Source organism: Carassius auratus, chromosome 40 (genome assembly GCF_003368295.1).
Source record: "Carassius auratus strain Wakin chromosome 40, ASM336829v1, whole genome shotgun sequence".
Lineage (NCBI taxonomy): Eukaryota > Metazoa > Chordata > Actinopteri > Cypriniformes > Cyprinidae > Carassius > Carassius auratus.
In genome coordinates this window covers 13476823-13500056 of record NC_039282.1, presented here as the reverse complement: position 1 = coordinate 13500056, position 23234 = coordinate 13476823, and the positions used below count along the sequence as shown (strand labels likewise).

At 35.3% G+C, this 23234-nt stretch overlaps 1 protein-coding gene across 1 annotated transcript in view; it reads right to left on the bottom strand.

Moving 5' to 3' along the window:
- The window catches only part of b3glcta (beta 3-glucosyltransferase a), a 70405-nt gene that overhangs the window by 5135 nt on the left and 42036 nt on the right, over positions 1-23234 (bottom strand). The window contains exons 4-11 of the mRNA XM_026226720.1: positions 21899-22008; positions 13854-13930; positions 13190-13301; positions 11576-11712; positions 11189-11252; positions 7383-7514; positions 3403-3472; positions 1914-2027 (exon numbers count right to left, since the gene is read on the bottom strand). Of these exons, the coding sequence (XP_026082505.1) occupies positions 1914-2027; positions 3403-3472; positions 7383-7514; positions 11189-11252; positions 11576-11712; positions 13190-13301; positions 13854-13930; positions 21899-22008 (816 nt within the window). The remainder of the gene's footprint in view (positions 1-1913; positions 2028-3402; positions 3473-7382; positions 7515-11188; positions 11253-11575; positions 11713-13189; positions 13302-13853; positions 13931-21898; positions 22009-23234) is intronic.

The window sequence follows — 23234 nt, the reverse complement described above, 5'->3', positions numbered from 1 at the left end:
AAAGAATTATTTACTGAACTGCATATCTAAGAAATGCAACACTTTACTTCCACCAAGGTCCACAAAAGTTATTTTATTATATATTCATAAGTACAAATATGAGTTGAAGCAAATATTATATAATTGTTAAATTATTTATATAACCATAAAAGCAAATAAATTAATAAACAATTAATAACTTCTTCATTTTTATGGAAAAAATTGTTTATTTGCCTGTGAGTGTGAAATCCACATATTCCTACATAAACACACAAATACTATATACATCTGTGTGTGTGTGTGTATAAAATACACATTTCATAAAGAATTGGAACATCTCTCTCTCATGTGTGTATAGATACATTTTATTAAATATATAATTAAAATAATTAAATGACAATTACCTTGATTTATATTGTTTAATATTATGTGGTTATTTCTCTGTGTGTATAAATCTATATCTAAATATGAGGATGAAAGACGTAAAGACAGATTCTAACAATGTTAGAATAACAGACAGAGAGAAGAAGAGAACGATAGGTTGACCGGTTACATAATACAAATAGATAGAACAGATGGATGGATGATAGAACGGTAGATTGAAAAATAGATAAAATGATAGTCAGAACATCTTATGACTGAACGATAGTCAGAACAATAATAGATAGATTAAAAAATATAGATAGGTAAACTAGTGTCTCTGATCCCTCTGAACTTCAAACACAGCCTCATTTTCATCGCTTTCTGTCAATGATTAAAAGCAAAAATCCTGCTATGATTGCTTTGACATCAGGTGAGAATAAGAAAGAAAATTTGGTGAATCCATTGCAGAAGGTTCTTAGTCACAAACATCATGTCAAATTAACACTCTTATGGATAAACAAGTAGGCAGAGCTTTGTAGAGTATCAAACAAAAGGGAGAAGGTGATCAAACGAAGGACTGACCCATCAGAAGCTACCTGAAATAAAGTTTTCCTTTTAACTGAGTGTTAGAAAAACCCCACAGGAAAGAGAAACATCATGAGTGCAGGAGAGCTGGAGGGGTTTCTATTAAAGTATTTGTCATCATTTAAATGGACAAAATAGCAAAATGAAAGACTCCAGTACAGAAAATGAAGATGTCCACCCCAGTGTGTGGCTCTGATTGGACTTCCTGCTCTAATCAGAAGTGAAACACTTCAGCATCAGACTTCACTTCAACATGATGATCATATTTGCATAGGTCATCATATCAGTGAGAAACTGCCATGGAAGTGCAGCTTATCAGCCTGTGGCTCGGCTTGGCAGGATTAGAAAGCAATACTGAAAGCTGACCCTACAGCACACCACATTTACTGACTGCTTCTTGTGTTAACATGTTCAATTTCAATCTAATCAGCAAAAAAAAAAAATGTATCCCAAAACTTGAATCAAATCAGAATTCCACAAAAAAACAAACATTTTAAACTCTATCAGCCAGTGCATCGCAATATCTGAGATCTACAACAAAACACATGAAGCTCCAGGACAAAAGACATTTGCATTCACATCCATAATATACCTCCATTTAATCTGTCCTCAGAATCATAAAGTTCCAGAAAGCCTCCACTGGATCCAGCATGAAGTGCTAGACATTTTATGTACACATCAGAGATCTTGATCTTATTTTATTTATTTACAATTAGTTGTATAACAGTATCATATTTGTGAAATCATGTCGAAATCTGCCGTAAATTATATTAATAAAAACTGTAATGACTGGCAATGGTTAACATTTTTTTTGTAGTGAGCCACGTCTCACATTTCAATGCATTACATGCCATTAAAAATATCTTAAAATTATGACACCCAAGATCTTAAATCACCTGTTAGCCATTCTATTTGGTGATTTAAGAATAAATCTCACTTTCGGTATGATGTGAAGATCAAGTATAAAAACATAAATGACCACTCACCCCTTTCTGTGTTTGGCACTCCCAGATTAATGGTGGGTATAGAAGGATCGGCATAATCACTGTAATACTCCAGCAGAGATGCTTGCTTAGCCCATGTTTTCTTCACCACAGGAACTGTTGTATGGGAAAAGAATCAATCAACACTTCAACACATAACAGATAAGTCCAAAATCCTCAGACCGCTGTTTTATTTTCTTGGGCCGACAGTGATCAATGTCTAATATTAATGATCTTGGATATTGTTTTTTAATGCTGGAGTCTAAATTAAATTTGACCTCTGGAAACAAACACATGATGCGAACCCAATGAATTCTAATGCCATTATGTCTAAACCACAAGCATCTGTAGTAGTAGAACAGCATTTGGAGGATAAGAGAGCATCAGATTTGTAACAAACTGTTCCAACTGATGCCTCCATTTATAACAAGACTTGTGGATGCAGCAGTTTCATCTAAAAATAATTGAAAGGGAAATATCATCCTTCTAATACCATCCTTAAAACTCCTCAAAGTGACTAGCGAGAGATAATTATGATAATCAGCGCAATTAGATGCAACTGATGAGTCAGTTGGTTCAGCGTTGAGGGATTTTTTCTCTTTCCCAGATGGTTCTCTGAATTCAAACTTCAACACTTGATCGGTCTCATTAAGTTTGAATTGATGCCTGGTGCTTAGCGAATGCCCAGAGTTGCTGTGAAGGGCTATACTAGTGGAGAGAAGACTGGAGTGATGTCACCGTGGCACTCAATGTGGAGTCACTTCGGAGGTCAAACAGTGATGCTTGCTGAACTGTTAAAGCGAGAAGACATCAGACTTTATCAGCAGTGACGTGCAGCGTTCGAGGCACCACACATAACTTTTCGCACAGCTTGTAACACACAATATCTCTAAGTGCTCTTGTGAAGAATGGGAGGACCCATAACACTGTTGAAATTGGATATTCGCACTAAATAGCACCAACTAATTCACACATAAGAAGATATCAACAGATGCAAGGAGTAGGCCTATTCAGTGAAACCTGTGCGCATTAACGTTTACTGTAACTGTATAGAGATAGCATACTAAGTAAGCAATGAACTCTCGCTATATAATCACTAAAAAGCTGTCCATCATCTTAGTCGCAATCTCGTTAAGTTTTGTTATTATGACAGGATTCGTGAGCTTGAAAAACTCAGCACTGGACAAAAACTCTTGTGATTTGAGCGATGAGTTTTTTCTAAATTAAAAACCTCTGATTGGCAATTGCGTTTCAAGAAATCAACAGATATGTCTGGGATTGGGTACATTATTCAATGCTGCAAAAAACACAATGTAAATAGAAAACTTTTGACACTATCCAGAGTGCAAACACAAATATAAATTGGATAGTTTGCCAGATCTGTTTCGCCAATATGATAGTGAAAAGAGAATTTCCCACAAGCACCCACAGGATCAACGTCTATGGCAATGTATGTGTTAGGGGCACTGATTATCAGGAACATACCACTCACCTCTGTCGGAATGGAACTTCTTACAAGTTTTCACTGCTACAAAGATGTTGTCGCTCTTAACAGGCTGGTCCTGGGGACACACGGGTGAAGAGATTAAAAAATGTAAATAATGTTACATAGTCATCCCTGTGCAATTATTCTGACAATTTAAATACTTATTTACTGTGCAGAGCTTTGTAAAAAGTAAGAACACTACTAGAAAAGTTATTTTGTTTTTTCTACAACTTACTTTTGGACACACAGATACTGAACTGGTATTAACTGAACAAATAAAAGGCTGATCATAAAATATAATTTAATAAATGACAATTGGAGTGTACAACTGTACACCATATAACCATATTTTAGGAACAGATGGTTAGTAAACCTTTACATTTACCAATATATCAAGGGTCTCAAATTAGAATCATATTAGTTTAATAATTATAGAAGGCCACACCCTATAAAGACCTCAGTAACCTGTATTAGGTCTGATCAAAATCATTAAAATACAAGTAAAACTATTAAAACTAATTGGAACAAAGCTGAAATAAAATAAAATAGAAATAATAGAACATTTTAAATGTTTCCTTGGTAACTAACTGAAAAAAATTTAAGTTGAAATACTAAAATTATTAAACTGAAATAAAATAAATTAAAGCTAAAAATAAATATTAAAAAAACAATAACATTTAAATTATAAAAATGTATTATTCATTATTAATACAATTACTTAAATTTAAACTAAATTGAAAATTTAAAACTGAAAATAAAAAAATAAAATTAAATAATAGTATATAATTCTCTGTTATGAGTAGGAGTACAACTATCTAAAAATGGAAAGGATGCAGATAACTGTGCAATAAACAGATTAAATTAGCTGCACTACACTTAAAATAGAGAATATTATAATACTACATTTGGGAGTGAATTATTTCTTACAGGCCATGAAACTAATTATTTTTATTCCAGAAATATATTCTCATTACCATGACAAAGTAATTATTTAACTGTTTGTTAATTGTTTATTTGTGACAATTTGTTAAGCATCATATAAGTGATGATTCAGTCTCTGTTGTTGAAACTGCACCTGTGAAGTCACATCAGTCACAATTTGCATTTTGGAGGTGTCTCATTAATGTGAGGAATATTCCACATTAGTGTGTTTAGTCACCCTTCATAAACCATTCTAATTTGCCACTGTGAATCACAACAGGTGTTTCCAGACCATCAGCAAATGTCAGGGTTATACTTGCAATGCAACATTACCAACCAAGTTCATTACCTCACAAGTCATTTTTACTTGCAAAGATGCAAGCTTTAAGAGTCACAAACTGTAATGGAAGTTGTTTATTCTCAGGAAACATCTGCCCTTCCAAATCAAACTTGTAATTTTCACCACTCAACAGACAATGCAGTCCAACTTCTTTTAGTATTATGCCAGTGTGTGTTTCTGTGTATTTCTGGTTGAGGTTTTGGTTCTGGATTTAAGGAGAGCATGCCAAGGCCTGATAACCGTAACTTAGGTAAAAGTGCTCAGCACTGCTTCAGGGAGCTATTGCTTTGATCTGAGCCCACTGTGAATATTAAATTCCAAGAGAATCTGGATGTTGTTGTCAGAAGAGATGACACGTTGGGGCAGGAGAGGACAGCTAGTCCTGACTGAAACAACCTGATAATTCTGGTGCCCTTTAGAATAGCCTGAAGTGAAGACAGCTGTTGGAAACAGGCATGGTTATTTAAAAAATTTGGTGTCCCTTAATCTTTTTGTAGGATAAAAAATATTACATACAGAAAATATTTTGTTTTCTTATTTTATAGCAGAGAATAAATAGGTATCATATCGATCACAAGTACAGTGTGGAGTACCACAAGGCTCAGTACTAGGACCATTGCTATACACAGTTTACATTACCCTTGGGAGATATCATCAGGAAACATGGTAGCGTTCATTGTTATCCTTGTGATACTTAGCTCCATAATGTATATTACCATGGCCCAGCAATACACACCAATCAGCAAAACTGAAACCGATGTTATTGGACCAAAAACCTCCACATGTAATGACCTAGAACACTGTCAAACACTTGGCTGCTCTGTCAATTCTTCATTATCAGTTAGGAACCTAGGTGTGCTATTTGATAGAAATCTTTCCTTTGAAAAACATATTTCTAGAATTTGTAAAACCACAGTTTTTCATCTTAAATATATATCTGGATTACAACCTATGTTCTCAATGTCAAATGCAATCTTGCTAATTGTTTAATTTCTTGAATTTCCTCAGTAATTGAGTGAGCTCAAAAATCACATTCACATGCAATCTCAAAACTCTTGCCATTTGTAATACGTAGAATATAAAAATCATTCATTAAAGGATTATTAGGCAGCATTAGGTCAACCAGAACCTAGAGACGACCTCTACAAGCCTGAATGTCAGCACCATATCAACTAGATGAGCCCCGGAGACAGATCCCCCGTGAAGACCTCATCAACTAGACGGCCATTGGGACATGACCACGGGAACCAGACAAGTCTTCTGCCCATATTGTCAGCTTGATTGCACAGTCACTATTAGAACAGAGCTGAACTGGATGATATCACTAAATCATCAATGAACTGACCTTAACTGAAAAATTGACAAATGTTTGTTATTGTTCTCTTGCATTACTGACAAACTATTTTCCTGTTTGACACTATAAAGCTGCTTTAAAATGATCTGTATTTTATAATGAACTACATTCACAAAGCTGACTTAAAAAACAGCATAAAATATAAATATTTTCTTTTGTTTTTACTTACTGTTTATTTAGATTTTTTTCTGATTTTAGATTTTTTTTTTCTTCTGTATAATATTTGCAATTAAAACCACGAAGTGACCCTTAAAATCAATTAGAATTTAATGTTTATAATGGAAACAGTTAAAAGATGCAACTGATGGTGATATACTATGTGAACATACAGTATTATTGATTTATTATATATTATTATTATTATTATTATTTTGTTTTATTTATAAATGTTACAAATTATAAAACATAAATACATACTTTTATTTTAGTGTTAATGTATTTTTTTTGTGTTTTTCCTTTAAAAATTTGTTTTAATGTAATTTCATCTTCTCAGTGTAGCACTCACAATTGTCTGCATGTGTGAAAGAAGGTGACCAAAATGGAAATAAGGAGGTTAAATCCTTGATGTAACTCGAGGTATAAAAGCTTGTGAAATAAGACACGGTAGTTCACTCAATTCATAGCATGCTGGGATAGCAGTTTATAATATAATGTTTTCAAAAGAAACCACAAAGTGGCACTTAAAATCAATGAGATTGTAATGATCCATAATGGAAACAGGCGACTGACACTTTAATGTGCTTGATGGTGATGTATGTGAGCAACCCAACTTCACATATTCATAGTCACTTGAGTAGAGTTTAAAGCATAACAATTATGCAGTGAACACATGGTTGCAGTCTTCAGACTTAAACAGGATGAAAAGCCTCATGACCAGCATAGGATTAGAATAAATGAATCTTAATTTATTTTAATTCGAAATATAGAGGTATAATAAGCGACCTGTTGAAACATCCTCTTTATCATTATGATGTACTGATGTGCTCAATCAATTTTCCAAATATTGCGTAAACACAAGATTAGACGCGCTGTTGCTTAAAGGAAAACATTATGTACCAAATAAATAACTGCACTGCTTTTATCTTAAATGGATAGCATTATCTTAAAGACTTTCTTCCGTGGAGCACACACACACACACACAAACATTTTTTTTTTAACTAAAAGTAATATGATATTCTTTCACACAGGTGCAAACCCTGACACTCCATTTCATTTATTCATTCAGCAAATGCTTTTATCCTTATTTTCATTACAAATCACATTCATCGCTTCTACCCAAGGTTTGCCCTTTCTCCCTTGTCAGCCTTCTCCACATACTGATTAGGTGTGTGTGCCAGGTGTGTTAAGTGCCTGGTGTGGAGGTTACCTACACACACTGGTGAATGGTTGCTGACAGTGGTGGCACAGTGTTGAGCTCTTGGATTGTGCTCTGGTAGCGTGCAAAGTTCTGGAACCCCTGTCAGACGAGGTCCCTTTCCATCCTCCCAAATGTACAGTGCAACCTGCAGGAGAAAATAAAGGAGAATTTAATAAAACACAATACTTTTAAAGAAACTGTTCTTCCAAAAATTTAATTTTGCAGCTAATTTTCTCACCTTACTGTATATAAGATTTAAACGAGTTTGTTTCTTCATCAGAACAGATTTGGAGAAATTTGATTTTACATCAATTACAAACCAATGGATTCTCTGCAGTGAATGGGTGCCGTCAGTATGAGAGTCCAAACAACTGATAAAATCACATCACAATAATCCAGTTCCCCAGTTTCTACAGTAAAAAATTATATTCCCCGATATACTTGTTTAGAAAAGTTTTAGCTTGTAAATAGAGCTTGATCTGTGCATATCTCTCTCCTGATTCAGATCAGATCACTTTTTAACTCAAGAAAGTATAATTATGGATAAAGAACTCATATTTTAGCTGGAAGCGTCTTCATGGATTCGTTTTTTTTTTCTTCTTTTTTTCAAACACAGTCTTTCACTTTTACAATATGTTAATTGAAGGACTGGAGTTGAGTGGATTGCTTGTAGATTATTATGTTTTAAGCTAAACTTCCATATCTGTTCTGAAGGAGGAACAAACTCATTTACATGTTAGGTGACATAAGGGTGAGTTTTCAGCAAATGTACTCATCCTCATTTTGCTCCAAACCTTCATGACTATTTTTTTCTTCTTCTGTGGACAACAAAATAAGATATTTTGGAGAACGTTTCAACTGTTTTAGTTTATACAATAAAGGACAATGGGATGGTTCCCCATTGAAACGTTTTGTAAAATATCTTTTGTTGTCCATAGACAATTTTTAATTTGCAATGTAATGAGGATGAGTAAATTACAGAATTGTCACTTTAGAGTGACTGACAATGAAATAAAACCATATTGATCTAAAACGTTGCAAGCCAAATTGAAACCTGCAGCATTCCATGAGCACCATGATATGTTAAGAAGAATGGAACATACAGTAACAGTACTTTAAATAAAAGTTATTGTTTCTGTATATAAAGATAGATCTCCCACACATGAAAATGAGATTCTCAAGATGTATCCAATAAATTATCTGAGTCTGTCATCAGCTCTGCAGGGAAAGAGTTACAGAAGAAAAACACACTAAAACAGAAGGTACAGTGAAGGTGTTTTTTTTTTTTTTTTTTTTTTGGGACTATGGGGATTAGATGAGCAGAATCCAATTTTTTTTTTTAGATGAATTTTGTGGAAAGAGAGCTAGAGAGACTGAGGGAGAGGGAAATAGGGAACAGGAAGGTGGAGATAACAAAATGTCCCTCTACTGTCAGAGCTATTCCAGTTAAAAGGTGAAATGAGGGAATGATTACAGAGCTTCTTTTTCCACAACAACGACAAGGCACTCACAGTACAAACATGGTGTATGCCAACTTTATGACATTTCAAATATGTCAGCTTTCTGGAACACTTGTATTTAACCAGTCAACTGTGCCAATGAACGGACATGTTGATGTTGAAAAGTTTGAGGTCAGTAAGAAGGTTAAAAAAAAAAAAAAAAAAAAGAAATTAATGTTTTCATGCAGCAAAGAGAAAGGGAAAGTAAAGAAATTTGTAATGCTCCAAAAAATTCTATTTAAAAAATATGCTGTTCTTTTGATCTTTCTATTCATCAAAGAATCCTAGAATTTATGTTTTCAACATTGATACGAAATTATTTTTGAGCACCAAATAGCAAGTTAAAAAGCATATTCGAATGATTTCTGAAGGATCATGTGACACTGAAGATTGGAGTAAAGGCTGCAGAAAATTCTGCTTTGTCATCACAGGAATAAATTATATTTCAATAAAAAGACACAACATAGGTCAAATGAAACGCTAAGGAGCGGTCTTTAATTACTCAGTAAAAACCAGGGCCTTTATTCTTAAAGAATCCTCTCAGAGAGCTGCTAATAAGGCTTAAAAAGTATATTTAGGAGTCTTAGCTAAAGAGCAATTTAGCTCCAATCAGAGAGCAACTAAAGCAAAGAAAAAACTAAAACTTTCATCTTAGTGAGGAGTCAGGGCTGACCCGTTTGTACCTATGGCACAGTCTTTAGACTTGACCATCTATTTTCAAGGTTTGTTTTTCCGTGCGTGACTCAATGCAGCGTCGTGCCCGAAATGCAGAAAAGTGAAAGTCAAAGTGATGTGACATTCAGCCAAGTATGGTGACCCATAATCAGAATTCGTGCTCTGCATTTAACCCATCCAAAGTGTGCACACAGCAGTGAACACAATGTGAACACACACCCAAAGCAGTGGGCAGACATTTATGCTGCGCCGCCCGGGGAGCAGTTTGGGGTTCGGTGCCTTGCTCAAGGGCACCTCAGTCATGGTAATGCCGGACCGAGACTCAAACCCACTACCCTAGGGTCAGGAGTCAAACTTTCTAACCACTAGGCCACGACTTCCCCACTGAAAAGGATGCGAGTGCATATATGGGCTTGACTCTGTTGCACATTCATATAGACTGTATTCAAGATGCTACTGTAAGCTGCTGCTTGAATGGGTCATTTCAAGACACACACAAGCAAATGCAGTTGTCAGTCCCTAAAACTGCCAGTGTGAACATGGCCATAGTTACTGTAGTGATTACTTTCATTTCTGGCACTATGGCATTTTTAAACTGCCGGAGATGTTAGTGTGTCTCTAATAGCATCTGTCATGATCACTGAACACAAAAAAAATTCAAAGAAATTTACATTTTAGTATGTATTAAACTCGGCTTGAGCCAGGAAATCAGAAGAAAAATAATTTTCAAAAGTTATTAGCAGAAACATGAGTGCAAATTTGCCTAAATTGTGCCTATTGGGGGCGCCTAAGAGTTTGAGATCGAGAATGCAAATATTTTGTCTGTCCTCTATCTGTGTGCTAAATTTCATAACTTTTCCTCAAGTGGTTCTATGGACTACCATAGACTTTTGCAGCAACAGCAGCAGAAGAAGAAGAAGGAAAAGGAGGAGGAGGAGGAGAAGAATGAGAAGAAGAAGAAGAAGAAGTAGTTGTAGTAGAAGAATTTCAATTTTAATTTAAGAAGAACAACAAAAAGAAGAGGAGGAGGAAGAAGAATAGCAGTTACAATAGGTGCTTTTGGTGCTTGGCCCCTAAATATATTAAAATATAAAACAGTTGTGCTGCTTCATTATATACATAAATGTTTATGAAATTAAATGTTCATTAGTCATTCATTGCTTAATGCTGACGGCAAATAAGAACGTTTTATCATGTTTGCCTTTCTATTACTAATTGGACTAATATAAAAGCAATCGTTATAATACTTTCTGTATACATTAATTCCTTCATTTAACCGTTCTATCTGATTATTATACAGACTTATATCTGTATTAAACAGCTGTATTATATCTGTATTAGACAGAACTGTTAATGACGACGACAAACAAGAGAGATACTGTGAGCACTGCGTGCGCTCAGGCGCTGCCGCTCTCGGCACCATCCAAATAAAAGTCCCGCTTCGAACACATCGACCAAGCAGAAAAACAGATCATTTGAAAAAATGCCAAATATCAGCCAATATATCGGCCTTGGCGATATATCGGTCGACCACTACTGGACACTTCAATCTACAGTTAAAAGATCATGAAACTAATTTCAAATAACAATATACAGTCAGTCAATCATCATTCCAAAATATACTGTACACCTTAAAGATTCTCACCTCATGTTTCAGATCTATGGTGAAGTCCGATTTTAATGGCTCCTCTTCTATTTTGCTTGTCAAACTAAAATGTCAAATAACTAAAATTAGTGAACTACAAGGGAAGATCCAACATATATAATAAATAAAAAACACAGGACCTGTTTATACATAGGAATTCGTAGGTCCAAAAAATACCATGAAATACCACCTTAACACCATTTTTTAGTACCATGGTATACTCTATATCAAACTACCATGGCATCAGATATAATCACTTGCAAATGCAAAGATTCCAGCTTTGAAAAACTGTTCAGAAAACTTGTACGAGTAACAAAATGAAATAGTATTAATACGTATCTTCTGAACTCAGGAAACCAGCAGTTCAGCTGAGGGTGTCTTTCTAACCTGTTGATCAGAGAGATGCTAAGAACCCATCCTGCAGAGAAGTCTGGGTACTCGAAAGCCGCAGGGTTTTCAGAGAAAGCATAATGATGGATGATGGTGGACTCTTCATCATGCAGAGGCTTGCCAAGAAACGACTCCTGAGAACAAATGTGAAGATCTGTCAGACTGCGATGGTCATCTCAGGCTAAATCACAGCGTAGCAGCTGCCACTCGTTCAGATGTTATGGTCTGGTGGTCTCAGACTATTCAATCAGACATGAATATATTACAGCTTGATTTTAACCAGTTTACAAAATTCTTGAGGTTATTTCCACAACACAGTCAAAACAGCAATCAAATTTAGCGGCTATGGAAGCATCTCCAACACAAAATATAATTATTATAAAATTAATTGTAAATTGTTATCTCACAATTCTGACTTCCGTCCTCAGAATTAAGAGTTTGTAACTCACAATTTGAAGTTATAGGCTCATAACTGCAAGGTTACATCTTGCAATTCATTTTTTTTTTCTGTAACAGGATAAATTGTGAGATAAAAAGTTATAATTATTTTCTTTTTTTTCTGTGGTGGAAATAAGCTTCCACAGGCTTCCGCTACAGTGATATTGTCATTACTAAAAAAAAAAGGGGGACAGGGGGTTTGACTTAATTTTATTCATAGAAATTGTTTTTCTTGTGTGCTGTGCTAAACAGCTTACTGTCGTGTTGAATGCACTGTGCATCTGACTCATCATAATGTAGTTCACATATAACACATACTTTAACTCTGGATTACTTATTCAGTGTTAAATGCCATTTATGAGGACAACTACAAAACTGCGATGAGAAATACAGTAAAGTAAAACCTGACAAAGTGACACATTTTAAACAGATCCTCTAAGTCAAATGTGCAGGTGAAAAAGATTCGGTCAGGGAATTCATCAAATTTATTACGCTCACACATTTAAATAAAACAAATAGGATGAACTAGTTGAGTTTGTGGGCTTGGCGTTGTATTTTTGACATCAATTAGCATCAATTTTAAGAGAATAACAACTGCAAATTAAAAGTTTATCACTTCTGTGCTATGTTGCAATTGCAATTGCTGTTAGGAGGGTTTTAACAGTGATAAAGCAGCATTATGTAGAGTCATTTAGTGCAAACGCATTTCATCTTTTCACTTTTCTATGACAAGATCAGACTGCAAATACATTTCTCAGAACAGCTTTCAGCACAAAATGCTTACACCCTTGGGCCTGACATTCAAAAGAACTCATGCTGTCATCATTTAATAATAATAATAATAATTAAAAAAAATACTAAAACACATTGGGATCGCATTGATAAATAGAGCTGGGAGGAGCACAATTCTAAATCTGTTAAAGACTATGGTAATTCTACAGGTAGCAGACTGGTCAGATTTTAAGGGATTGTTAGTGCATATAGTGTTTTAATGAGTAGAAATGTGTGGAACCCATTTTAATAACCTCACTTTAGCTCAGAATTATTGGTGAACAGAAAGATTTATGAACACCATGATGGAACATGGATAATAAAACACTATAACATACTATTTCTAATCTTGCTAAATATGAAGAAATATGATTTATTTGGCTCGATATGAAAAGTTCTTACTTTTCTGCAGTCAAATCTTTGGAGGACTTCTTGGAGTTTATGAAGTTTCACTCTGGTGTCCTCCTCTAGAAACATGATCCAAGACGAGTTCTTGCCAAACAGTGATGATAAACTAGAGGATAAAAAAAACATTCTGCATTATTAAGAAACTTTATACCAGTTTAGACAAACATACCAACAGACTATAGTCATTCATAATTAGTTTGTGCATCAGTGGTGGGATTTCTTATTAAATAAATTATTGCTGCAAGTTACATTTTTACACCGGCAGGTGATGCAAAGAGATTAATAAATCAGTCACCGAATTGTTCAAATGATTTGTTCATAAACACTAGATTCATTCAGTGTCTGTTTTATAAATGAGTCATTGAATCGTTCACTCAAACAATTTGTCCGAGAGTATGGATTCATTCAGGAACTTAATCAGTAAAGTCCTTGTAAGTGAGTCAATGAATCATTCAATCAATTGAATCATTCAAAATACTGATTCATTCAGGAACCACTACTGTGTGACAAGCACTCTATGACTCCAAAAACATCAACAACACAGGAATCTTGAACAAGAGTTCTACACAACAGTAATACGAAATGAAACAAACTAAACCTTTTCGACTGAGATTTCACCAAGCTGAATGTTGGTAATATCAATATGTGCAGAACTTACTGAGGCAGTAGTGGGAGAATGCTCCAGTCTCCCTCATTGTCTGTCAGTGTGTGCAGAAGCAGGATGACAGGGGGACTCTGAAAGAGACAAACTCTATTACAGCAACTGGCAGATAAAGAAAAATGGGAAGATACTGTGAGAACAGATATCAAGACAGTTTGTTTGATTTGAGACAGTAGTTTACTCGCAGGGTAACAGCCAGTGAAAGAGCAGAAGAGAGCTCCGTTTAAGACACAGACCTTTTTTTGTCATCCAAAGGTCCATTCACAGCAATAAAGACTACTTTAATGATAAAGTTTGGGGTTGGTAAGAATTGTTAATTTTATTTCTTAGTTTTTGTATTTTTTTTTAAGATATCTCTTATGTTAATCAAAGCTGCATTTGTTTGATCAAAAATTCAAGTAAAACCAGTAATATGAAATGTATTTATTTTTTACAATTTAAATAATTTAAAATAACCTTTCTCTCTTATTTGTAACATTGTAAAAAAAACATTTACTGCCATGTTTTCTAAATAAAAGTTACAAACTTACAACTTGAGACATTTTTACTCTTAAGATGCATTTCAAAATCCCTTCAGCACTAACATTTTCAGCATAGGGCTATTTACATCTGTGATTTTAATAGGAGTGATAATGAATCAGATGAGAGAGTGTTCATGTTCAAAACTTCCTTATTAATACAGCGGATACAGAAAAGAATTGGCCCCCTTTTGTTTTGTCAAGCTGTATTTACTCAGTGTAACTTTGAACATCCAAGTGAGCAATATAACACCAACATATCAGAAAAGAAAAAAAAAGGATCACCTTTGTATCAGTATTTTGTTGAACCACCTTTTGCTTTAATTACAGCCTTTAGTCTGTTGGGTAATGTCCCTAATATTTTTGCACATCTAGACTTTGCAATATTTGCTCACTCTTTTTTTGCAGATATGCTCAAGTTCAGTTTAATTTGATGGTGACCAATATGGACTGCAGTCTTCAAGTCATTCCACAGACTAGGTCATGCAAGGACATTCACCTTTTCTCCTTCAACCAATGTGTGCTCAGATGTGTGCTTTGGTTCAATGTCATGTTGAAAGGTAAACCTTCTTCCATTTGATACATTTCTGGCAGAGGACAGCAGATTTTTCTCAGGAATTTGACAGTATTTTGCCGCATTCATTTTTATTTCTATCCTGACAAGCGCACCATTTCCTTCTGCAGAGAAACACCCCCAGAACATGATATTACCACCTAAATGCTTTACCGTACATATGCCGTTATTTGGATGGTGAGCTGTATTGGATTTCCTCAAGAACTATTGTTTGGTGTTGAGGCCAAATAATTAAATTTTAGTCTCATCTGCCTCATAATCTTCAGATTGCATTTTGGCAAAGCTCAGTGGTGACTGCATGTGACTATTCTTGAGGAATTGGCTTTTTCTTCCCATACAAGCCACATTTGTGGGAGAATTTGTGATATTGTTTCATACAATGACAACTCTTTGTCATAAATTCCTGCAGCTGTTTCAGAGTTGCTGTAGGCCTCTTGGTTGCCTCTCTGATCAGTTTCCTCCTGGCTCTTTCATCCAGTTTTGAGCGATGTCCCAATCACGGAAGGTATGTGTTGTTCCAAATACCCTCTCCTTCACTGTGGTTCTAGGCATTGATAAAGCCTTTGCATTGTTTTGTATCCATCCCCTGACTTTTGCCTGTCCACAGCTTTATCCTGGAGATCTTTTGACAGTGCCTTGCCATCCATAATTGATTGTTTGCTTCAGTTGCATTGCCAAGGACTGAAATGCTCCAGCAAAAGCTATTTTCATGCTGAGCTAATCAAAATGACCACAGCTGAAAGTCAAATGGCTCTGTGTGCCACTGAGAAGGTGGTTAGCTACACCTGATTGAGGTTACAAGTCATTTTTAGGAGAGCGGTGACCCTTTTTCCAACTCAGTGATTCTGCTTCTTTATTGTATATCCTTTTATTCTTCTGACATGTTGGTGTTATATCAGCTAAATACAGCTGGATAAAAGGAAACTGTGTCAGTCTTCATTTCAGGTTGCAAAGCAAAAAGATGTGATTATTTTAAGTAAGTGTGTGTGGGAGGTGGGGGGGGGGTTATTTTCTATACCCACAGTATATTACAAATGTGCCCTCAAAACTTTATTCCTATCTCTAAAGAGACACATGAATGACTTAATATAGATCGGAGGACTTTGTGACATCCACTGTGTCTTCATTCAGCTCATCAGCATGTGAACGGAGCAAAAAGGGATTTTGATTACGCTGTGACTCAAGGCGACAACGAAGATAGGGGTCGGTGTAACCTTGCTACCTTATGTTACCTCAGATGGTTGCCTTGGTTCAATCACATGGCGGCCAGAGACCGGAACGGCGCGAAATTAACACTCTAATCTTAGATGTGACTGATCTGTCTGTCATGGGAAGAGAAAGTGTAAAAACAGACATAAGCTTGCATATAGCAAGTTCACTGAACCTAGTTTGTCCTATCAGTTTAACTTCATTGGTAAATAAATAGTTCTACCATCAACATTTCTCTTTTCAGTCATCTGTTCAGTAATTAACCTTTGTGCTATTCTCAGGCTAACTTTTTTTTGCAAAAATGCTTTTAACCTAAAATGGGTACAAACATGCTTTAGGTGAAAAATAGGCTTGAGACAATATGGACTATAAAATGAACCATTAGTAATCTATTCTTAGCCAAACAGCTGGACTGATAGCTTCAAAAAATACTTAATATGTTAAATAAGATGCATGTTATGGTTTGACCAGCAACAACCAATTTACAGCAGAGAATAGTCAATGTAACCATTAAGCCAATATTTTATGATTGTATAATGTCATAAAAAAAAACACAAAGCCAGCAGGCAGCATCTAAACAGCATTTTAAAAGGGCTAATGTCAGGTCAAACCAATACAAATCATTAGAAGGATGCGTTTCAGTTGTGAGGTCAGACTGACTTAGCCAATGTTCTCTGCCCATCGGCCTGATTACCAGACAGACTGGGACAAACATAACACATTGCACTGCCCTGCTAAAGGGTGCTTGGTTTAATCATGTCTGTGCATCCGAGTAAATAATTAGGGCAAATTTGAGCTAATGGATGAAACTAATTACAGCCTCATCATCTGCAATGAATTACCCAGTTGACTTTTCCAAGTCATTTGCAATTACAGAACTCCTTCCACAACTTATTGCATGAACCTGAAAGCATTATATGTGACCCTGGACCACAAAACCAGTCTTAACCAGTCGCTGGGGTATATTTTTAGCAATAGCGCATTGTATGGGTCAAATTTATCAATTTTTATGCCAAAAATCATTAGGATATTAAGTAAAGATATTTTGTACATTTCCTACCATAAATACAGGTCCTTCTCAAAAAATTAGCATATTGTGATAAAGTTCATTATTTTCCATAATGTAATGATAAAAATTAAACTTTCATATATTTTCATATATTTTAGATTCATTGCACACCAACTGAAATATTTCAGGTCTTTTATTGTTTTAATACTGATAGTCTTTTATTGTTTTAATACTGATAGCATATTGTGATAAAGTTCATTACATTTACATTTTTATCATTACATTATGGAAAATAATGAACTTTATCACAATATGCAAATTTTTAATAAACAATACATCAATGGAAAGCTAATTATTGTGCTCCACGGTCACATATTATAAATTCAACTTTATGTCTGCAAACTCCAAAACTGAATTACTAAAATAAGCATTTTCTTTAAATATCAGTGCTTTAAAAATAAAACCGCAAAAAACTTTCTGCAGACACAGAAACAAATAATAATGCAAAATGTTTTCAGCTTCAAGGAACTTGTGATGAGTCGGCTGCCTCCCCTCTAATTATCAGCATCACCCCATCCTGTAATTGCTGCCCTTCGGCAGGCTCTCGACAGGAGTGTGTGCACGAGAGAGGAGGGGCACAGAATCATCCAGGTCTGGCGGCGTGTGATGAGGCACACCTGAAGCCAATGGAGCCTCATCACCACTGCTGTTAAATGCTTAGCACACCTTTCCTCGGGAGACCGGTCTCTTCCCCATGCATGCACGCTGGTGTGCTCGTGGATCAAGGAAGGATGCGTAGTCTCCCACGCCCCCAGAGTCCTGAGCTGCCCCAGGAAACGTCATGGACCAAGGAGGACGAAGCCGCTCGGAAGAAGCCACCACCCCTCGCATCTCAGACCAGGGAGCTTGTGCGGCTGCCGGACTTCACCTCTTACCTGGACCCTTCCTTGCCGAACACTACCTGCCCTTCACAAACCCCACAGCACAAGGGGGACACCAGATTCCCTGTTTAATTTAAACCCCCTTCTCCTTTGGACTCTTTATTCCCTGTTTTGCTGTTATTTTCTGTTAAAAAAAAGCCTCTCCGGGGCCTGATGCCACACCCACCATGTCTGTAGTTTGCTCCTCCTACCACAAACGGTTTTACCCATGTTACGGGGCATTGTCCTGCATGAAAATTTCTGGATAAACATTTGTGTTCACTCTGCCATGTATCGTTATAAGAGACCCAACTCCTGGTGCAAAAACATCCCACAAAACATGACACTTCTCTAACTTTGCCTGACTTCTTTACACACTTTGAAAAAGTTCTCCTCTGTCCACACAACATATTCCTCAACAAAGCCTGGCCTTTTGATTCTTTCTGCAGATGAACGGTTTGGTCACTGTAGAGTGTACTTTCAGTCCAAATTCTCTTAAACGTCAAGACACTGTATGCCGGGACAGATCCTTAACCTGTTCAGCTCTGAACTTGGGAGCAATTCCAGCTGCAGATTCATATTGAATTATTTATATAAATAGTATAAAATAAAAATTCTTAAAATATTTTTTTTTAGCACACACAATTGCATAATTATATACACTCATAAGATGATTATTAAATGTATTTTTATTATCTATCAAATAGTATATACATGGTACAGTACATATAAATAATGTATTTTTAAAAACCTTTTACAATATTTCATAAATATAATACACACACACACACACACACACACACAAAGTGTAAAAATACTAATTAAAATATTGTGTGATATATACATATATATATATATTGTTTTTTATGGTATAACAATGTCATAATTTTCAATGTCATAATCTTGCATTTCTTAAAAATTATAACAAATGCAATACAGCACAAGGCTAAACTAAGGCTGAATCTATCAAACAAAGGTTAAAAGTTTGACAATAAGGACAAAAAAAGAAAAAAAGATGACAAACATCTTGAAGAAGACAAGTCCACAGGGAATGTTTCCCGCTCAACACTGACATTAACAGAAGGAAACTGTCTAGGTCATACCAGCTGCTGCCATGCTAAGTCTACAGACTTCTGTGCCTCTCAGGGCTTTAAAGATGAATATCTCAGTGTTTACACTGTTGGCTTTATTGCATTTGTTAAATTCTGCATGCATTCCCACTGTTCTGCTGCTCCGGCCCCCCAGTGGTGAAACAAACATCCTACAATCTTTAAAACATAAAAGTCACTGCTGGCTGCCTGCACACTGGGGTGTGATTATGAGCATGTGAGGAATGTTCAGCAGCACTGTACAGACACACAGGGCAAGAGTGATAAAGCTCAAGTCTAATTCACACTGACAACACTGCAACTGTCAAGATTCAGAGACCAACAGAGAGGGAGAGAACTGATGTGCACATCCACAGAGAACATGATGCATGAGCATTTCTCTTTAACAAATAAATGTTATGCCTCATGAGTCCAACTAAAGAGATACAAATTGCTCTACTGAAACTATAATTATGTATCAGCTCTACAAGTCAGCTGTCTTATGTCTCAGACTAGTGCTGACATCTTGTGGCATGAAAGTTGAGATCATGTTTTGAAGATGCTTTCTTCATTTTCCTACAAAGGTCTGAAGGTACATCACTGTATGTGTGTTCCTCAGTTTTATCCTGAAGAACAGTGAAGTTCTATACATTATTCAATATCATCCAAAATCATCTATAGAAGCTATAGTGTATGATTTAAAAGGACGGCTTAATGACAAATCTGCTTTTGTTGAGTTTCTCTGGAACACAAAACTAGATTTTTTTTTTTAAGTCTCGATGTATGTAAAATATCGATATCAAAACAATAAATTTTACATAAAAAAATAAATTATTATATAAAGTATAGCATATAAACAATAACTATAAATGTAATTATATAAATATATACCCTAATGTTTACTAATATATATATATATATATATATATATATATATATATATTTTTTTTTTAATACTACATTTTAAATAAGCAAAAAAGAAATCAGATATTTAATAAAAACAAATAATACACTAAAGAAGAACTGGTAGAGGTAAGATAAAAAATAATTGAATGTATTCTTATTTAAAATGAAAGCATAAAATATAATTACATAAATAGATTTTATTACTTATTATTAGAAAATGATACTATATTAACTTAATTAACATAAACACTGAAGGAGAACTGGTGGGGTAAGATAAAAATATGTAACAAAACTTTTTTGTTCCCCTTAAACTGACTCAAACACTTCCCAGCATTTGCGTGGCCAAGTACATTATTTATGTGATCTTCAAAGTTAAATTGGAATTTGGTTACATCACTAATTATTGTTTTGTGTCCTCAACCACAGACAAAGGCAGTGCATTTCAGTTTTTGTATAACTGAACCATCACTGATGGACATTGCATTCAAGCACACATCTGACTTGACAACTAAAAGAATCCATTGATTTGCTGTTTGCTTAAGGGCAAGTGGTTTTAAAAATTCAACTGTCACAATAACAGAAATTCTAAGAAAGAGAACTACACTGTATTATTTCCACTTCATTTGTACTCAGAAAGTGTTGATAAAATCATTTAATCTGATAAAAGGATGGGAAAGATGAAAGAAATCAAAACAGCTTGTTTGTTGCAATACAACTCAGTCATAATTGATGAGGAAACTAGAAATCCACTATCCTTTGAAAAAATAGGCTAAGACGTTCAGAGGAAAAGAAGAGTCTGAGAATGAAAGAAAGGCAGTAGAAAGGATATAGTGGAGGATAAGAGCGGCTTCTTAATCTGGTTTTGTTTGGATGGTTTCAGTTTCTCTCATTGAAATAAAGCTTTTAACATGTGAATGTCAATCCTACTACTACACTTTCTGAAAATGTCACTTTATCATCTGCCCTTGGCTTTTCTAAAATGAGAATATTCAATAGGAGCGTGCTATGAAAATGCTGCCAGATTAGAGAGAGAATGCTTTCATGAAAGTCAAACCTATCCATGCAAATGTAAGACTACGTACAACATCATTTTTAATAGAATGAATCAAAGTATAAAACAAAAATGATATAAAAAATATATGATTCATTCTATTTTTATATATATATATAATCTGCTATATATCCTTCAATTCATTGAGCAGATGAGATGGATATTCGAAGATATTTTAGCAGAGAGAAAGAGAAGTAGCCGCAGGAGATTGGCAGGCCAGTTGATTCTGAGGGAGCCGGTGTGACTGAGGTCAATAATGGTCTATGTCTAAGGATGGTTTTGTTTTCTTCTAACAATAAGCATTTGTTGGCAGGTCTAGGCACTATGCAGAGCCTAAAATAAATTATATCATATTTATCATATATGCTAGCTATATTTTAACTAGGGCTGAGACGATTATAATCGTGATTAATCACATCCAAGTTTGTATTTACATAATAAATGTATGTGTACTCTCACTGTGTATAATTATTTTTTAATAAAAATAAAAAATATACAAACACACACATGCTTGTATGTGCTTGTAAAGATTTTGCAAATGCAAGTTACAAATACCCTGGGGGTTATAGGGTTATTGGCATAGGGTTCATTACAGATGGCTGTAATGGTCCAGAAAGTCATGGACAGGATTTTAGCATAATTGAAGAAAATATTTTTTCTTTCGAGTTGAAGTGATTTAATTATTGGAACCCATGCCAGGTATATGGTCAAAAGGTCATGAAAAAAAATGAATATGTGAAAACTGAAAATATATATATATTTGATACCTCTTGAAGAGCTTGTGCCTGCAGCAGAAGGTCTTTTCTGAGTTTCTCCGCCTGCTGCACATGGAAAGAGTTCCTCTGGCTCTGGATGACAAACACCACTTCTCTCAAGTCTACAACAAACACAGAGCAAAACACATACTCACCATGTCATCCCATTAATTTGCTCACTGAAGGAAACACATGTTTTCCCATTGAGAACCGTGACAGTAACACTGGGTCAGAATGATTTTGTCGCATGGCAAGTGTATCTACGGGAAGTTCTCATTCTAAAATCTAAGAACAGGAATGACATGCAACAAAATTCGCCAAATTAAATGGTTTAGCAATGCAAAAATGTTTTTATATTAGGTAAAGGAATCAAAGGCACAATATTTCAAGAGGAAATAAAAACAGGCATTGTGGTTTCTTGGTTAAGGCACACTGAGCATTGGTGCCAACTGAGTCCAATCTGCAACATGTTCCGATTCCTGCTCTCTCTCCAATGTTTTCCTGTCTCTATCTGCAATCTCTCTTTAATAAATCAAAAAGCCCTAAAGATAATCATCCTTTTATCTGAACGGATAACATTTGGAGGGTTTTGGACCTGGGAAGAGAAAGGGCTTAGTGTGGTGCATTTACAAATACTTTACAAGATGTCAATCTAAAAATCCAGTTTTCACAAAGCAGAACTCTGTAGGCTCAAGGCCAAGTCAGTACAGTTGCTTCTGGGGCCGGATTATAGAAACTTCCTATCATAAGTCTCATGTTAAGATCTTTCAAGTTCAATGCTCCAAATGGGAACTGAAATCACCATGGTTACCAAACAGTTAAAGAATGGATTTGAGATGAAGTATGTTTTTTGATCTACAATAGCTGCTTACAATATCACAATGAAACACTCAAAACCACACAGCATGCTCTCTTGAATAATACACAAAAGCTCCATTTATAATAAGCTCTAAAAACAGAGAATGAACTCCAACCACCTCAAAGATACATGTGTCAAAAGAGCCATTGAGTCATGAGGGGGGGTTTGAAGGAAATGACTCGATTGAAGACCTCTGTGTGCTGTAATTAAGACACTGATTTAACATGCTGAGATGTTGATGTAACTGAGAACAATCTGTGACATTTATCTAATGTCACCACAGTCACTGTAACCTTTACATGAACTTTATATTTACCACCAAACCAGCCAGGCAACATCATCTTAATGTTTGAGCAGTGGCTCTTCTTGGGAGGTAGCAGCTTCCCCAAAATGTTGAGGTGAAAATAAAGAAGGGCGATTTAATGTTAATAAAATTCACAATTCAATTAATTGTCTGAGAATGTGTCTTTTTTGTTTGTAATTTCACAG